General features: G+C 44.4%; 2 protein-coding genes across 4 annotated transcripts in view; both read left to right on the plus strand.

Annotated features, from left to right (window-relative positions):
* ENTPD3 (ectonucleoside triphosphate diphosphohydrolase 3) overlaps nucleotides 1-7,838 on the plus strand; it is a 33,597-nt gene extending 25,759 nt beyond the window's left edge. For all 3 annotated transcript variants that reach the window (XM_084902848.1, XM_084902846.1, XM_084902847.1), the window contains exons 8-11: nucleotides 1,582-1,854; nucleotides 2,041-2,151; nucleotides 2,865-3,002; nucleotides 6,541-7,838. In XM_084902848.1, the coding sequence (XP_084758974.1) occupies nucleotides 1,582-1,854; nucleotides 2,041-2,151; nucleotides 2,865-3,002; nucleotides 6,541-6,777 (759 nt within the window). In that variant the 3' untranslated portion in view covers nucleotides 6,778-7,838. The remainder of the gene's footprint in view (nucleotides 1-1,581; nucleotides 1,855-2,040; nucleotides 2,152-2,864; nucleotides 3,003-6,540) is intronic.
* A 6,416-nt stretch (nucleotides 7,839-14,254) lies between these two features.
* RPL14 (ribosomal protein L14) lies at nucleotides 14,255-17,487 on the plus strand. Its single transcript, XM_084902237.1, has 6 exons — nucleotides 14,255-14,359; nucleotides 14,872-14,973; nucleotides 15,509-15,603; nucleotides 16,703-16,802; nucleotides 16,887-16,940; nucleotides 17,150-17,487. The coding sequence occupies exons 1-6, from the start codon at nucleotides 14,357-14,359 to the stop codon at nucleotides 17,438-17,440; spliced, it is 645 nt and encodes a 214-aa protein (XP_084758363.1). The 5' UTR covers nucleotides 14,255-14,356; the 3' UTR covers nucleotides 17,441-17,487.
* The last annotated feature ends 1,468 nt before the right edge of the window (nucleotides 17,488-18,955 follow it).

Consider the following 18,955-nt stretch of genomic DNA (forward strand, 5'->3'; position numbering starts at 1 on the left):
GGGAGAAAAGCCCTGGAAAATCCTCTTTTCTCAACCTCCTGTTATTTCAGGCAAAGCTTCATGCTCCTTCCTGCAGCTCTGGCCCTGGCGGGGGAGGGGAAGGGGAGGGCAGGGGGCTCCTCAGAACTGGAACAAGACAGAAGGAGGCAGGTGAAACCATCCTCCCAGGTGAGCAGGGGTCAGGGAGTCTAACCTTCTCAAGTCAGCTGGCCCTGAGGAGGCGCACCTGCCTGAGGACCATTTGCATATGAAAACACAAGCTTCCAGGGGTGAGTCCAGGACTGGGGGCAGCGGTGTGCGAGCCCAGCCTCGGCCTGTGGACAGTCATCTCTCAGGGACCAGCCACCTCTCCCACGTGCCTGGTCACCTCAGGATGCTGAGAGGGTGGCTCTGCCCTGAGCCTCTGACTCAGGTGAGGGAAACGATCGGGTGTGATGAGGATCACCCACACATGGCGTGCCCGGACCTGCCTGGCCGGCACTTTCATGCGCCAAGTACATGCCAGCAAGCCCGACCGAGAAGTTCACGCAGATTATGACATCATGCTCACTGGCTGAGTCTGCGTCTCATTTCCTCTTCTGCACCATAAGGGCCTGCACAGTGTGGTGAGAAGGACACCTGGGTGATACGTGGCAATTATCCTCTTATTAGTGCACAGGTAGGATCCCTAGGCCTGGCCAATGTGTGGAGTCTGTACTTATTCTTCAATAAATTTCCACCTTTGCTATATATATATATATAAAAAAAAAAGAAACAGAATAGTGTGTAAGGTACTACCATTTATGATTTTAGTAAAAGAAAGAGGGAAGCTGAAACTGGTTTGGCTCAGTGGATAGAGCATCGGCCTGTGGACTGAAAGGTCCCAGGTTCGATTCCGGTCAAGGGCATGTACCTTGGTTGCGGACACATCCTCAGTAGGGGGTGTACAAGAGGCAGCTGATCGATGATTCTCTCTCATCGATGTTTCTCACTCTCTAACCCTCTCTCTTTCTCTCTGTAAAAAAAAAATCAATAAAATATATATTTTTTTAAAAGATAAAAAGAAAGAGGGAAGAAAATAAAATGTTTCACATATGCACACATGAAGTACAGACAAAATCTCTGGTAGAATAACACAAAAACTGGCCACAGAGGTCACTTCCAAGGAGGGTGTCAGGTGGGTGGCAATGAGGAGGATGGAAGCTAAATTTTCACAAGTCATGTATTTGTCCCTTTGGAATTATTTTATTAGGTGGATAGATAATACTCCAGTCAAAATGGCTGATTAACCTAAGCCTGTCTTGTTTTCTCATCACAATGGAGTTCATAAATCCTGCCTCACAGGCCTGCCGTGAGGGCCGGATCTGGCCATGTGCGCGAGAGCCTAGCATTGCACCTGGTACAGGTAACTGTCCCCTCACTGCCACCTGAGCTACCTAGACCGCCTGGGAGTTGCCTTCCAAGTAGCCACTGACACAGAATGGCGTTTTCTCCATTTCCCTCTTGGCATTAGAGGGTAGCGATAATGAGAGTTGGTGAAAGGGAAGTACTTGGTCCCCCACAAAGGAGTGGCTTCTAACAGGTTCACTCTTGTGCCTACAGAATTCCACCACCGACACCAGTGTCACCAACCCCTGCTACCCTCGGAGTTACGTCACCAACTTCACCATGGGCCGCCTCTTTGACAGCCTGTGCACGGAGGACCTGAGGCCTGGGGGTTATGACCCCGATGACACCGTCACTTTCGAAGGAACCGGGGACCCCTTACTATGTCGGGTGAAGGTGGCCTCCCTCTTTGCCCCCAGAGCTTGCCACGACCGAGAAACCTACTGCTTTGACAGCATTTATCAGCCAAAAGTTAAAGGATCTTTTGTGGTAAGAGCAAAAACCATGGAAAGATTTGTGGTTGTTTTTTTTTTTTTCCCTTCCCATTGCATATTTATTTCTCACCTTTCTGTTTCTCTTCTGCTGACCTGTCCCCTGCTTTTCTTGCCTGCCCTAAAACCTCCATGGTCGGTGCCGTTCTGAGACATGATGTCCTTCTGTTCCGCTTCCTCCCAGGCCTTTGCGGGGTTCTACTACACCGCCAACGCGCTCAACCTCACGGGCAGCTTCTCCCTGAGCGCCTTCAACGCCAGCGCCTGGGACTTCTGCTCACAGGACTGGAGTCAGGTCAGTGAGTCAAGAGAAAGTAGCCCTAGCGGCACCAGCAGCAGAGCAGATCTATCCCACTGTGCACATGAGAGTATATGTTTTGAATTTTGCCCTATGCTGTTCTGTTTTTAACCCCCCAAATGGGGCTCTCAGGGAGCCATCCCTGCTTGGTGGTTAGAACCGTGTTGGGCACATCCTAAGCGCCCTGTACACTTAAGAGATTGTCCTTGCATGATGTTGTTCTAGGGATATAGTGGTTGTTATTTTAAAATATATTTTATTGATTTCTTACAGAGAGGAAGGAGAGGGATAGAGAATTAGGAACATTGATGAGAGAGAAACAACCATCAGCTGCCTCCTGCACACCCCTCACTGGGGATGTGTCTGCAACCCAGGTACATGCCCTTGACCGGAATCGAACCTGGGACCCTTGAGTCTACAGCTCACGTTCTATCCACTTAGCCACAGCAGTTTTGGCAAGGGATATAGTTTTAATATTATATCATTCCATTCCTTAATGCAGGAGGCAGCCGATGGATGGTTCTTTCTCATTGATGTTTCTCTCTCTCCCTTCTTCTCTCTCTCAAATCAATTTTTTAAAATTAAAATTAAAAAAATATATGAAATGCTGGGTGATACAATTTTTTTCAGATAGGCCTATGGTCCTAAGGTGTTCCAAAATGTGCATTTTTTTTAAACCCTCCTGCCCTTCCCTGCTTTGACCTCCTCAGCTCCCGCAGCTGCTGCCCCAGTTTGATGAGCTGTACGCCCGCTCGTACTGCTTCTCGGCCCACTATATCTACCACTTGCTCGTGAACGGGTACAAATTCACCGAGGACACCTGGCCCCAAATACATTTCAAAAAAGAGGTAAGTCGGAATACAAATCTCTTCCTCTCAAAATAGAGGTTTGCGCGTATGTGCATGAAAGAAGAGCCTTTGATCCCCAGTGACCTCCCAGAAGGGACGATGGGGGGTTCACCGCAGACCCTCCCCCTTGAGCAAAGGATTGGAAGCCAAGGACCCGGGGGCTCCGAGTTCCTCCGGGCAGGCCTTGTGTTATCATCCTCAGATTCCCAGCATCCAGCAGGTGGGCGAGAACCTGGAAGATGTTTAGGAAATATTTGTTGAGTGAATGAATAAATATGTTAAGGGTTTCATCCTAACATATTTCCATTCTAAAAAAGAAGCTTCCAATATACAGTGGTGCCTCGCATAACGAACGCCTCGCACAGCGAACTTTGGACAGGTTTTTCATGAAACCATCGGCCAAAAAGCAGAAAATGGATGAAGATGTGCAAGATTCAGTAGACTCTACTTAGTCTGTCTTAAAATTAAAAAAATGTGTGTTTTTTTTAAAAAAAATTGTTTTTAGATGTATCTAAATAAAAATATGTCATCATGTCATCTTAGCATATTTTATGCTACAGAACGAATTATTTTTTTTAACATGTATTGTTATGGGAAAACGCGTTTCACATAACGAACTTTTCGCATAACAAGCTTGCTCCTGGAACGAATTAAGTTCGTTGTATGAGGCACCACTGTAACAGTTTGTATTAAAAAAAAAAAAAAAAAGAGGATGGTAACTGCCCTGGCTGGTGTTGCTCAGTTGGTTGAGCACCATCCCATGTACTGAGAGGTCACTGGTTCTCTTCCTGGTCAGGGCACAAGCCCTGGTTATGGGCTCAGTCCCCAGTAGGGGTCATGCAAGAGGCATCCAATTAATGATTCTCTCATCCATGTTTCTCTCTCCCTCTCTCTTCCTCTCTCTCTCTTTAAAATCAATTAAAAAGTTTTTGTTTTTTTTTAAAAAGAGAGTAGTAACTAATTGCTCTCCATTAATGCAGATGTCAGAGTAAGATACAGGCTTTAGAGCTTGAGGGATTAAATAGAATTTTCTCTTGGAATGAGCCTGAGGCCCTGTGTTTACTGTCAAGTGTCTGGAATGGGCCGAAGCTGAAGCCTCAGCTGTTCCCAGGTGACTGTGCGGTGACGGGGCTGGGGCCTGGCTTTTGGGCAGAGGCAGCCTTGCTGACATGCCCATCCGGCACTACGTTCCCGGGTTCTGGGAGGCTTGTCTGGTTTCAGGAGGAGCTGGTGTAAAGCCTAAAGCATATCTGGAGTCAGTCTGTTCGGTATTAGCTTTGGCTGATTAGATTAAACCAATCAACATCTGACATTAGGCCCCTGACTGTCTATTTTTACATAAATGAAATCAAATCATCTACCAGAAATGAGGATGTCTGGGAACATATGAGGATTGTTGTGGGCATGTCCTCTCCCGGCTTGACTTCATGATCTCATTATCAGGAAAGTCCGTTATGAGGATGGAGAATCACTTCCCGCTGAGTACCAGCTTGCATGCCCACAGAGTTCTAGGCATCAAGTTCCTTTCCTTTATTCGAAAGGATTTTACATCCAGCCAAGTTAGTATCCGAATGTGAGGGCCCAAAACAGACTGCAGAAGATTGGCCCTACACAGACTGCACATCAAAACTATATTTGGAGGAAGTAATGAAATAAGACTAGAAATAATCCAGATGTTATAGAAACATATGAAGTAAGAATAAATAATGTTGGGGCTGTATATATATATATATATATATATATATATATATATATATATATATATATATTAATATATATATTTTATTGATTTTTTTACAGAGAGGAAGAGAGAGGAATAGAGAGTTAGAAACATTGATGAGAGAGAATCATTTATCAGCTGCCTCTTGCACACCCCCTACTGGGGATGTGCCCCAAATCAAGGTACATGCCTTGACCAGAATCAAACCTGGGACCTTTCAGTCCGCAGGCTGACGCTCTATCCACTGAGCCAAACTGGTTTCGGCTAAAATGTATATTAAAAAGAAAAAGAAAACTAACACCAAATAAAAGGGTAAAAGAGAAGAATTCATCCATACACCAGAACAACCCAGAATTCAAGTATAACTAATGTTCAATGTGATGGGGATAGGATCAGGGGGTCATAGGCTACAGGAACAAAGAAGTGGCCTAAAATGCTAATTTTTTTAAAGGGAACATGTACACACACAATTATAAGACAAGACAGGAAAAAAATAAATATAGGAAAATAGCAACAATTAAAAATTTAAAAGTAAGATATTAGGAGTCCAAATATATCAACCATTATAATAATCATAAATGGGCCAAACCTACCAGTTAAAAGACAGACAGTGCCACACCTGCTTTTTAAAAATCAAATATATGTAATTTATAAGAGAAACACTTAGGCTTCACACATCAGGATTTGGAAAAACAAAGTTAAAAAAAAAAAAAGATTTTTTTAAAACTGTCAGGCAAACATCACCCAAAAGAAAACTGCTGTAGCTACTTAATATCTGAAAATACTAAGTCTTTAAGATAAAGAGCATCATTCAAGATAGAGAGGATTACAACATAATGTCAAAAAAGTTCAATCCGCCGGGACCAGTTTGGCTCAGTGGATAGAGCGTCGGACTGCGGACTGAAAGGTCCTGGGTTCGATTCCGGTCAAGGGCATGTACCTTGGTTGCGGGCACATCCCCAGTAGGGGGTGTGCAAGAGGCAGCTGATAGATGATTCTCTCTCATCGATGTTTCTAACTCTCTATCCCTCTCTCTTCCTCTCTATGAAAAATCAATAAAATATATTTAAAAAAAAAAGTTCAATCCATCATGAAGATTGCAAATTCAAAATATTTATCCATCTAATAAACCAACCCAAAAATGTACAAACCAAAAATTGATTGAATTGCCAGAAGAAATTGACAAACCCTGTTTCTTAGAAACTGGCCCTTGGTTTAGCGAACACACTTACCTTCTTTCTTCAGCCGCAGACACTCTGTACAGCCGGCAACAGACAATGTTTCCTCTGTGACCAACTCTGCCCTCTTCCCCCTGGGCCATGACGAGGTTCTGTGGGCTAGTTCTGACTTTTCTGCAGTGCTGAGTTAGGGCCCTCGAGCCTTTGGGGGTCCCAGTGACTTGGATTCTAGCCCAGCCTCTGCAGTGTCTGAACTTGAGCAAGTCCTTGGACCTCCTTTCCGGTGGGTGTTTCATGGTGGTGACAGTTATGTGCCCCGGGTATGGCATTCCCACCTCAACCCCTGCCCTAAGAACTGAGCTGCCTCCTCCTCCTCCTCCTCCTCCTCCTCCTCCTCCTCCTCCTCCTCCTTCTCCTTTCTTCTTCTTCTTCTTTCTTCTTCTTCTTTTTTTTAAAGTACATTTTAAATTTTATTTTAAATAATATAGCCCAGCTGATATGGCTCAATGATTGAGCGTTGACCTATGATCCATGAGGTCACAGTTCTATTCCTGGTCAGAAAACATACATGGCTTGTAGGTTCCATTCTCAGTTGGGTTGGGGTGGGAGCCTGCACTGAGCCATTTTCTCTACTTCACAGGTGGAAAACAGCAGCATAGCCTGGTCTCTTGGCTACATGCTCACCCTGACCAACCAGATCCCAGCCGAAATCCCCCTGATCCGCCTGCCCTTGAAGCTACCTACCTTTATGAGCCTCCTCGCCTTCTTCACGGGAGTGGCCTTGCTGTGCCTGGCCTTCCTGGTGTACCTGTATGTGATGTCTAAGAATCAGAGGCGCTCCCAGCATGCTTTGGACCATGCAGTGGATTCCGAGTGAGCCGAGTGAGCCGCTGCAGGAGCTCGAGGGCTGCCCAGGTCCAGCCTGGGTGGCACCAGACAATGCAAGTGAAATGGCCACCTGCGGGAAACACCACCACAGTCCAATACTTAGGTCATGCGCCTCTCAGATACTGATGTTTGCCAAAGCACCTCCCGGGGAGTCCCTCAACCGATCTGTGCACACTGCTCCTCAGAGACCCCACCACCCAACGCCCTCGAGGCCGGCTCTTTATTCCAGGGCCCCAGCGGAGGAGGACGCAGAGATTGTGACCGTTCAATGTTGAAGAATTGACCCCAGGGCACATTTTGCATCCTGTCCTCCCTTAGAGATGCCGTATTCCTCCTGGCACAGATGCCCACTAAGCATTTGACCCAATCAGATATCTCACTGTATGGCTTTCTGCCCACTGATCCTCAACTGAGACTTTCCTTTAGCAATCCTGTGAACACTGTGCTCCCTCAGGTAGGTAGAATATATGGGGGAGAAGACTGCTTTACACCCAAGAACAGTGGCCATAGCTTCTGTCATGCAGGCAGAACGCACAGCACGTCTCCCAGAAAACAGCTGGCCGTTCCCCCAGTGGGGTTCCCTCCCTCTCAGGGCTCTGGTCATTAAACCGCAGCCCATGTCTGTATCACTATCCTCCCAGCCCCTTCACATCGCTCCTGTCATCCTAGAAAACATTTGCTGCCAGCGAGGGTATTGTGTCCCGGATCTTTTTGCCTTTGTGAGGCTTTTGTTTTGGGCTCTCTTTCCAGAAATCGTTAGCATGGTGTGTACATTCTGTCCACCATTCCACAGGTGTGCTTGATGCTGCCACAAGACGTCCTAGTCTATGATTTGCTTACCCGTTACTTTCCGGGGGGGTAGACCTCACTGCACAGCAGCCATAGTTCTTGACTTTGGAGAAAGAGAAGGAAGCTGCAGGGACATTTAACTCCTAAGTGGGATGGGGGAGAACTCTGGCATGTCCAGTGGCCACAGGCTAACAATCAACATGGTTTCAGATTGTCGTGTGGTAGCTCAATGTGGAATAAATGACGCGGATTTTGTTTTGACTTGCAGAGGGTGTGTGTGTGTTACCTTGCACGTAGTAGGTGCTTTTTCTCCTAAGGTCCCAAGGCAGCATTGTTGAGAAGTTTTAAAAATTGAGAACATTTTCTTAAGAAAACCTGCCTAATGAATTAAGAAAATTATGCATTATCATCACTTTTATTTCAGAGAGTTCAAAGAGCTCCCCTTTGTTAAGCCTTTGGCTCCTTGAGATACTAGCAGTTGTGTTGAACATTTCTTTACCTCATTTGACAGTCAAAGCTTCTGTGAGGCCACAGCCTGCCATTTAGATATTTTCCTTTTCCCCCTTTTTCTTTTAGCTCTTGATTCCCACCCAGAATGGCTGCTCCCGTCCCAAAATGCACCTTCGCTCACAGAGTTCTCCCTACCTAGACTGGGTCATCCTCTAATCCATCCAAATAATGGATATTTCTCAAGGCCCAATTTTAGCTCTATTTCTTTCACAAAGCTATCCTTACACACACTATGGCCTATCTCCTGCATCACCTTTTAAAAATGAATTACAACATAAATTCTTATATCATTATTCGTCTGTGTGTGTGCATATGGCTCTAAAATAGAGGTACAGTGGATAGAGTGTGGGTCCGAGGACTGAAGGGTTTCGAGATTTTGAGATCTTGAATAAGGAAAGGGATTCTTAACACACATACACAAGAGCCTTAACCATAGGAGAATACTTGGTATTTATTTTAATATAATAAATAGTGATTACATTAAAATTAAGAATGTCTATTCATCAAAAACACCATGAAAAGAATGAAAAGACAAACCACAGAGTGGAAGAAGGTATTTGCAACATATATGACCAATAAAGGACTAGTTTCTAAACTACATGAAGAATCCCTACGAATCAGTGGGGGAAAGGCAGATCATCCATTTTTTTCTAAATGGGCAAAAAACTTGAAGACACTGTACAAAAGGAGAAATGTAAATGTTCAATAAATGTAAAAATGTGCTCAATGCCATGAAATAGGTCAGGGCAACACATATCAAGACTACAATAAGATAATACAATATGCCCATTGGTTTTGCAAAAGTTAGAAAATCTGACCATGTAAATTAATGTGATCACTCTGAGAAACTGTGGTACTGTCTAAAAAGTTGAAGATATGCATACCTCATAACCTGGAAATTCCAGTCCAAGGCATATACCTTAGAGAATATGTGTTTTAAGATATGCATGCCTGTATACACCAGGATGCACACCTAAGAATTTTCTTACTGGCCACCAACATGCCCATCCCATAAAATGAAAGAATAACTAGTGATATAGTCTGTGCTAGAAAATGCCATCTGGTGTGAAAACAAAAAGAACTACAAATATGTTCAATATGGATGGATCTTACAAACAGGATAAAAAGCAAGTATAATTCCATTTATGTAAAGTTCAACAACTGGCAAAACTAAACACAGAAGATGAAACTAAAGAAAAGCAAGAAAATTACTGCTCTTGAATTTGGGGGGGAACAGAGATTGTGTCTGAAAAGGAATAAACATGTCTTCGTCTGCTAGGGCTGCCATAACAAAATATCGGAGACGGGATGGCGTAAACAACAGAAATTAATTTCTCACAGTTCTGGAAGCTGGGAAGTCGAAGATCAAGGTGCCAGCTGATTCAGTGTCTGGTGAGAACTCTCTGGCTTGTAGACAGCTGCCTTCTCGGGGAGTCCTCACAGGACCTTGTCTCTGTGCTTGTGCAGAAAGAGAGGGTGAGCCCTCTGGCGTCTCTTTTTATAAGGCTACTAATTCCATCATGATAGTGGGCACCCCCTCATGACCTCATCTAACCCTAATCACCTCCCAAAAGTCCCATACCAAATACCATCACATTGGGGGTTCGGACTTCTAACATAGGAATATCAGGGGCACACAAAAATTCCGTCCATAGTAACAGAACTTTCGGGGTGATGGTGATTGATATTCTATAACTAGGTGGTAGTTACAGGTGTTCCCTTTTTTAACCATGTATGCACTTTCTGTATGTCCTATATGGCATTTCAAAGATAAAATTATAGATCTGGGTTAACTCAAGAATTTGCTATTTGCTACCTCTATGAGCGTCATAAAGTCTTTCCATCTCTGGGGCTAATATCTACTAGTACCTCATGGGATTGTTGAGAAAAGAGAAATGTAGCCCTTAGCCAGTGTCTGGCAGGGAGTACAGGCAATGAATAAGAGTTTTAAAAAGTATTTCTTTCATCCATTTACTTACTCATTCATTCATCCATCCATCCGTCCATCATACATTCGCCAAAAGTTTGCTCTATGCTAACACACGGGTCATGAAGGCCCTCTGCTGGAGCCATGGAGAAAATATTTCCCAGGTTGGGTCCTATTTGTTTCAACCTTATTAATGATGCTAAAAATAAACAAACAAACAAACAAACAAACAAACAAATAAATAAATAAATAAAAAATCATTAGTTCAAGATTATTTTCAATATTATAAAATACTGAGACAACTGGAAATCTGAGCATTTGCTACAAGCATTCCTCCTAATTTTTGTTTAGTTGAGAGAATGGTCTTGTGAATTCCATCCCCTTCTCCCCTCCTCTAGTCCCCAAGAATCCTTACTATTTACATACTTGCTAAAAACTACGTCCAGATGAAAAGATATACCTGGTACAGCTGTCAGGGTTTAACCAGAGAAAGAGAACCAGTAGGAGATATATGTTAAGCGACTGTTTTTGCAATCAATTTTTTTTGCGATTGTAGGGACTGGACAGGGAAGTCTGAAGTCCCCAGGGCAGGCTGCTCAGAAGGGCAGACTGAACTCTGGGCTTGAGCGACAGCGTCTGCCCACTGGTGGCATTTGTTCTTTCTTGGGGAGCATTGGTTGACTCTGCCCCTAAGGTCTTTCAGCTGATGTAGTCAGGCTCACTAAGGATACCCAGGCTAATTTCCCTTACTTAAAAATAACGGATGTGGGCTTTAATCACACCTACAAAATACCTTCACAGCAACACCTTATAGAATAATGAATATCTGAAGATTGTAGCCTAGCCACATTGACCATCACATCTATGAACTGATTCAGAATTATCTGTCCCATGTGGTTGGGACAGGACTAGCCAATTCTCCCAATGATTGGACGAGCCAGTTGGGTGTTTCAGAAGGGGTGTAGCCGGCCTATGAGAGTTCTGCTTATGCTTGGTCTGATACTTTGGTTTCTGATGTAGTAAGTACCGTAGCTGCTAATGATTATCTTGCCTATTTCTTCGAAGCCTATGTGTGGGGTTACTTAGGGTTATCTTGTCATTATCACAGAGCTTCAGAGAAATCTGAAAACAGCCTGGGGCTGCTTGGGAAGGGATCTCCAGATGCTTCTTCAAGGACAGCTGTAGAGGAGCACCTTCTAGGAAAAGGGAGGCCGACTATGTGAAAAGCTGTCGTGCAGGGCAGAATTGTCGTGCAGGGCCTTGAATGCCAGGCTGGGTAGTTTGGACTTGATTCTGTAGAACAGAGGATTAAAATGAACATTTGGAGGACTTTAAATAGGGTTGACTTAATGAGATGATGAACTTTAGAAAAATAATTTTGTAACTGGAGAATCCGGAAGTGTTTGCCAAAGTGTGTTCAGTGAATCACTGGGGAGCTTGTTTTTGTTGTTGTTTGTTTTTTAAAATATATTTTTATGCTTTCAGAGAAGAAGGGAGGACAGATTAGAAACATCAATGAGAGAGAATAATTGATCGGCCACCTCCTGCACACCCCAGACTGGGGATGCAGCCCATAGCCTGGGCATGTGCCCTCTCCAGGAATCTAACCATGACCTCCTGGTTCTCAGGTCAATGCTCAACCACTGAGCCACACCTGCAAGGTGGGGGAGCTTTTTAAAAAAATGATTCTTGCCCCTCCTCAGAGCAGCAAATCAGATTCCCTTGTGTGAAAGCCAGAAAATTCCATTTTAGAAGTTGTTTTTGTGTGTGCGTTTTTAAGCTACCACTGATTTGGGGGAAATAAATGTACCAACCCTAAAGGTAAAGCTATGAATTTCGACAAGTTGATCACACTCAGGTAGCCAACACGCAGAGGAAAATGGCCACCAGCAGCTCAGAAGTCTCTCTTCACCTCCAGCTGCTCCGGCCTACTCCAAGGAGAAACACGTTCATTCACTTCTAACAACCAAAGATGAGTTTGCCTGTTTTGAACTTTTTTTTTTTTTTTTTTTTAATATATTTTATTGATTTTTTAGAGAGGAAGGGAGAGGGAAAAAGAGTTAGAAACATCAATCAGCTGCCTCCTGCACACCTCCCGGGGATGTGCCCGCAACCAAGGTACATGCCCTTGATCGGAATCGAACCTAGGACCCTTGAGTCCACAGGCCGATGCTCTATCCACTGAGCCAAACCGGTCAGGGCTGTTTTGAACTTTATAGAAGTGAAATCACACGGCATATACTCTATGTGTCGGACTTATTTCACTGTTATGTGTGAATGCGTCCATGTTCCTCGTAGATGCTGCTGACTCTATTATAAAGACTTCCACAATTTATCCATTCTCTTGTTTGTGGGCCTTTGGATAGTTCCCAGTTTGGGGTTCTTACCACAACCAGTCTGCTATGGATGTTCTTATTCATGTCTTTTGCTTTGTAAATTATAAAGCAGGATACTAAAGCCTGAGACTCAGTCATTTGCTGCCTACTTATTGAGCCCCTTAGGAGGCATTATGCTAAGAAAAGATGGTCAAGGTTCTGCCCTCATAGAACTTACTTTAGTTTGGTGCAAAACTACAGCTAAATGGACAGAAAAAAGGAGTCAAACAACTGTGGTAAGAACTCTGAGGAAAACAAAAAGCTGATCTAGTAAAGGGACTGCTTTTTTTTTTATGTGGCAATCATGTAAGGAGTACGAGCATCCTTGGCAAGGGAGACATCCTGTACAAGTCACGGAGAAGGGGAGAGCTTGTCCTACTCAGGAAGACCAGTGTGGCTGAAGCATGATGAAGGGGAACAAGAGATTTGTGTGTAGGAGGATACGATGCAGGCCGGAACAAGCAGTTATGATTTTATTCTAAATAGTGTAGAAAGTCACTGAAATGTTTTAAACAGAAAGACCTGATTTTGTTTATTGATTTAAAATTTTTTATTGATTTTTGGATAGGAGAGGGAGAGAAACATCGATGTGAGAGCAGAATTTAGGTGGGCTGCCTCCTGCACACCCACTTCCAGGGACCCAACTGAACCAGCGAATCAAACAATCTACTGAATCAAACCAGGGGCAACCCTTCAGTGCCCTGGCCGACACCCACCCAATTGAGCCACACTTGCCAGGCATGGTTTGTTTTTGAAAAGAGCCCTCTGACTTCCGGGCAGAGAATAGGTTAAATGGATCAGTGGGAAAGCAGATCACTTTAGGAGGCTGCTTAGAACAGCCCCAGAATAGATGCTGGCATAGATCTTAGAGGAAACGACTGAAATAGATTTGGAAATTGTCGGCAAAATAATCACAATCTTAATCAAGTCATGAATAGTAACACTGCCATAGCAACACTGCCAAGGAGATACCTTGCATGTGTTCTGATAGGATGCCATCAAGGGCACAGCATTTTTACCAAAAAGGTATAATCTGAATGTAATCATGAGGAAAATTACAACAAATCCATATTGAGAGACCTTCTACAAAACAACTAGCCTGTGTTTAAAAATGTCAAAATATCATTATTATAAAAGATAAAAGCTTAGGAACTGTTACAGATTAAAAAAAAAAAAACAAATAGAAAACTAGACATGGTTAACTAAACACAACTTGTTTCGATTAGATTGCGAACCTATTGCATTTACTCTCACTGTAAATGGGACAATCAATAACATTGAAATAGGACTGCAAATTAATGAACAGACTATTCGTATTACTTTCCAGGTTATGATCATTTTATTACATAAGACATGTCTCTTTTTAGGAAATAACACATTTAATAGTGTAGCGATAAAGAAACATCATGTCTGCAATTTTCTCTCAAATCGGTCACAAAGTGCAAACATGAAATGTTAACCTTGAGCACTTACGGGGATTCCCTATATTAGCTTTGCAACTTTTTCTGTAAGTCTGAATCACTTTAAAATCAAACGTTAACAAAATTACTGGAGTCACTCTGGGACAGGAAAAAAAAAAACAACAAAAAATCGGGAGAGGGATGAGTGGTGGAAAGATGGAAGAATGTTAAAAAAGAGTCAAATGGAATGTGGACTAAGTTACACTGGAGTCAAAGCTTCTGTGCTCCTCACTCTAAACTACTCGAGAGGACTTTCCCTTCCGCCACTCGAGCGCCGGGTCACCGAAGGGGAGCTCATGGCCGTCTTGAGCAAAAAGTCGTCCACGCTCCCGCCGGCTCCGCCATGTTTTCCCAGTGAGCATGCGCGCGAGTGCGCGCGCACGCCCGCCCCAGTCCTAACCAATCAGCGCCCACGTCGGCGTTCCGTCCAGCGGAGGGGCGGGGCGGCTTTCTACACATGCGCACGGCTGGGTTGGGCCTCTTTCCTTCTCGCCGAGCGCCGCCAACATGGTGAGTCTCACTGTCGCGGGCTCTGGGGTCCGGCAGCCATGCAGCTGCACCACCGCCTGGGCCGGGGCGCGGAATGGCGCCCAGCGGGCCCTACGTAGCGCACGGTGAGGGTTCCCGGGCCGATGGAGCACGTAGTTCGCGGGCTTCCCGGGCCCGCGGTCGATGAGCGCGTGGAGGGCCCGGCGGGCCCGGCGCGCCTGGGCCACGCGTGCGCGCAGCCGCCGCCCAAGCTGGAGGCCCGGCGGCCCGGCGGCCTGGCGGGGCTGGGGCTGGGGCTGGGGCTGGGGCTGGGGCTGGCGGGGTCGTGGAAGTCGGCGAGACCCCGGCTTTTGCTGCCGTCCCCGCCTCTGCGAATTTCGCTTCTTCAGGTCGACCCGTGGCGCTTGGGGAGGGGTGTTTCCCTCCACGTTCTTTTTCTCTGTTCTGAGCCTCTTCCTTTAAACTGCAGGGCCTTGTAAATGTGGTGACATTTTAATTCGTTTCGCTTTCCTCCCTCCCTTGGCAAATTGTAGGTGTTCAGGCGCTTCGTGGAGGTTGGCCGGGTGGCCTACGTCTCCTTTGGGCCTCATGCGGGGAAGCTGGTCGCGATCGTAGATGTCATCGATCAGAACAGGGTAAGTGCAAGGAAAGGGTCCCGACTTGACGTGGGGTGGATGGCACGCTGTAATGACCCCGGAGGTAGGGGTTCTGTGGGTGGGTGATGGCTTTGTTGTAGTTTGGGTGTTGAGGGCTTTTCAAGCACCGATTTGAGTTGGCCAGTGCTACTGGGTTTGAGTATTAACCTCTGCCGCTTAAACTAGCCAGAACTAATTTATGGGCAAAGCATTGGTGAGGTTTAAATGAGTTACTATATATATATAGCGAGTTTGGAACAAACCAGGCCTCGTTTGCTATTGTCAGTATGGAGAACCACAAACTTAAGGGATGGACCAGAGGCTGTGATTGAACATTAAGTTGTTTGTTGGGAAGGTAAGGACTGAAGACTTAAAATTGTCCAGTAAATTATATGTAGTTAGGTAACAGGCTGTACTACTGCTAATAATTAAATCGCTTAAAAAGGCATTTAAACAGTAGGGATTGGGACATGCACAGACTATCCTGTTGAATGCTGTTAGGTTTTGCACTGAGGCTTGATCTTATGTATTCTAGGCTTTGGTTGATGGACCTTGCACTCAAGTAAGGAGACAGGCTATGCCTTTCAAATGCATGCAGCTCACTGACTTCATCCTAAAGTTCCCACACAGGTAAAACTCACCTCCGGCTTTGATTGTGCTAGAGCAGCGGTGGCTACTCTTTTGGACCTCGTCCGGGACCATCGGTTGGCGACCACTGTGCTAGAGAACATTTTCTTGGCTTAATTTTTTTTTTATAAAAAGTTTTTGTTTGACTAGTTTTCCCTCGAGAATATAGTGAACAGTGTTGGAAAACAGAGGCAATTCAGATTTCCAGTCGCCATTGTTTCCCTTTAAATGTGCTGGGATCTGGTAGTCCTCTGGCTCTGCCTGGATGCAGATTAGCCAGCTTTTGTTTGTATCAGGATTTACACAACGAAGACTTTTTTTTTTTAAAGGAATTCTGGTTTCCAGTTCATATTTTAATCACGAATTGTTGTCTCTTCCAATACTCTAGTTATCCTTAGTTGAATGTTTCCTATGTATCAGAAGTATTTAACATCCCTAGCGAGTTTTGCTCAGTGGTAAGAATGTCTGCCTGCTGACAAAAAGGTCTCGGGTTCAATTGCCAGTCAAGTGTATGGACCTGAGTTGCATGCTTGATTTCTGGCCCCAGTAGGGGCAAGTATGGGAAGCAACCACATCAACATTTCTCTATCCCCGCACCCCTCCCCTCCAGTCTCTCTTTAAAAAGATCAATGGGGAAAATATCCTCGGGTGAGGATTTAAAAAAAATGTAACATGCATCATTTTGTGACAACTGCTGAAGTGGTTCTATTCCTAGCTACTTACAAGGAATTGAGAAAATCATTCTTTCTTGACATGCTTGATGTAGACTATGGACGATAACTACTGTGTTGCTGTACAGTTATCTCAACTACACTGTCAGGTGTAATGGGAAACCTACTGTAACTACAGGTTTACTTTAAAGTATGCTGGGTTTATTGTGTGCTTGAGATCTAAGACATCCAAAGATGTGTGCCAGGTGACATTTGTTCTCTAGAGACGAGAGCCAGAAGTACAACAAATGGAAGGGCACTTCTGAGATTATTTTGCTTATGCTTTTTAACCTGAGGGGGTGTCAGTTCTGCTTTTCAGAGGGCCAAAGCTGCCCTTGGGTTTGTGTTGCTTCAAAGCTGATTTCTTCATCTCTAGTCTTGGCTCTCTCTAGTGCCCGCCAGAAGTATGTCCGACAAGCCTGGGAGAAGGCCGATATCAACACAAAGTGGGCAGCCACAAGATGGGCCAAGAAGATCGAAGCCAGAGAAAAGGTAATAACTTATAGGCATGTGAATTCTGACCTTTTCTGGAGGGTTGGAAGGTGATATAAGAGTTTTGTGTTTTGTTTTTTACAGAAAGCCAAGATGACAGATTTTGATCGTTACAAAGTAATGAAGGCAAAGAAAATGGTAAGTTTTTAAAATTAGTACAGGAATATGTTTTAACCTTGAATTTGTTTATAGGGTAATTCTGTTTGCCCATGGTTAATAGAGCAAAGTTGATTGATTACATGAGGATCTTAAGACATTAGGGTTTTTTCTTATACATCATACATATGTATATGACAATAGTTTTTGTATGCATATGTTGTAAATACACTTACATTGAAATTTTTCAGAGGAACCGAATAATCAAGCTTGAAGTTAAGAAGCTTCAAAAGGCAGCTCTCCTGAAAGCTTCTCCCAAAAAAGCACCTGCTGCTGCTAAAGGCGCCGCTGCAGCTGCAGCAGCTGCTGCAAAAGTTCCAGCAAAAAAGGTGACCGCAGCAGGCAAGAAGGCTCCAGCCCAGAAGGTTCCCGCTCAGAAACCCGCAGGCCAGAAGACGGCGCCTCCAAAAGCTCAAAAGGGTCCGAAAGCCCCAGGCCAGAAAGCACCCGCTGCTCCCAAGGCATCTGGCAAGAAAGCATGAGAACACGAGGGGCCACTGCAGATGTATAATAAAGGTTCTTTTTAGCACGTGGCTTCTGCTTACTGTGGATGGGAGTCTGCTGCTGGGCAGGGAGTGCCAAGTGTATTGATAGTGGGATGGTTGATGTTATTGTTCGAAATCAGTTCCTTTGTCTCATTCTACCTGGTTTCAGATAGTATAAAGCCATCACACTAAGTCAGAGGTCTTCAAACTACGGCCCGCGGGCCACATGCGGCCCGCAGAGGAGTCTGATCCGGCCCGCCAGGTTTTTTGGGCAGTGAGCGCAGCCGAGGTGTTACAGTAGGAATTAGTAGTTCATATAGTCCGGCCCTCCAGCTCTCTGAGGGACCGTGATTTGGCCCCCACTTTAAAAAGTTTGAGGACCCCTGCACTAAGTGATAATTAGAACATCAGGTTTTTTTGTTTTTTTTTCTTGTACAAATATATTTCTCATAAACAAAATTCTAGCAGCTTTGGATGCTTGAGGGTTTAGTAATATATAAGTCTGGTTGCCTGTAATTTCTAACCAAAAGCTGATTGCCTGAACCTGACTGGGAAATGGTTAAGATCATTTTGGCTTGGTATTGTTTGTCAGGTGATAATAGTATAATAGCTTCTGTGATAAAGGAAATGCAGGTAGTTTTGGGTTACCTGTTCTTGTGTGAGGGTTTAAGAATCAAAATTATACCCTTTTTTGGGGGGTTGGGGGGAGGTGCCACATAATTTAGTCATTAATGTGTGGCATGAGATGAAAAAGGTTGAAAATCGCTGGTCTAAACCAACTAAGCGGTGGTAGTGCCATTCAGTAAGTAAGCTATTTTACTGGTTGCTTTATTGCTCTTGGATTCATTTTCTGGTTTTCCCTTACTGCATCCTCTAGTGCAGTGTTTCCCAACCATCTCTCATGATGAGAATCACCTGGTGGAGTTGTTAAAACACAGATTCCTGAATCCCAACTAAGAAGTGCTAAACTAGAATTTTTGAGAACATAGGTAAAATTGCATACCTAACTTAGTGCTCTGTATATAAAATCTGTCTTAGAGCACTAGTTAAGTATACAATTTTACCTATATGTTCCCAAAAATTCTAGTTTAGCACTTCTTAGTTGGGATTCAGGAATCTGTGTTTTAACAACTCTAGGTGATTCTCATGAGAGAAGTTTGGGAAACACTGCTCTAGTGTTTCATCCAGTTAGGTTTCATAAGTGATATACTTTGCTTGTCTGTATTTTGTCCTTATATGAACTATTGTAGCATTTCTCATAGTAAATGTATGGGTTTTATCCTTGACATCAACCAGTTCAATTCTGACATGTGACTACCAAGATTAACATCAGACCCACAGGTTTACCGGTCTGTTCCCCCTTAAGATGCAATCACAAGTCCCAGGCCTTTTGAGTGACCAACTATAAATTGGACTGCCTTAACAGCTCTTATGTCCAAACCTGCTGCAGGCATTTGCAGCCACAGAACCCAGGCAGCTCTGGCACACAATGGTCCTCGGTGCCTGGCAGAG

This window comes from Pipistrellus hanaki (assembly GCF_964339955.1).
Source record: "Pipistrellus hanaki genome assembly, chromosome: 13".
Classification (NCBI taxonomy): domain Eukaryota; kingdom Metazoa; phylum Chordata; class Mammalia; order Chiroptera; family Vespertilionidae; genus Pipistrellus; species Pipistrellus hanaki.

Coding starts and splice junctions, on each gene's coding strand:
- RPL14 (XM_084902237.1), top strand. Junction 16,803..16,886: donor AGATCGAAGCCAGAGAAAAG/GTAATAACTTAT, acceptor TGTTTTTTACAG/AAAGCCAAGATGACAGATTT. Junction 16,941..17,149: donor TAATGAAGGCAAAGAAAATG/GTAAGTTTTTAA, acceptor GAAATTTTTCAG/AGGAACCGAATAATCAAGCT.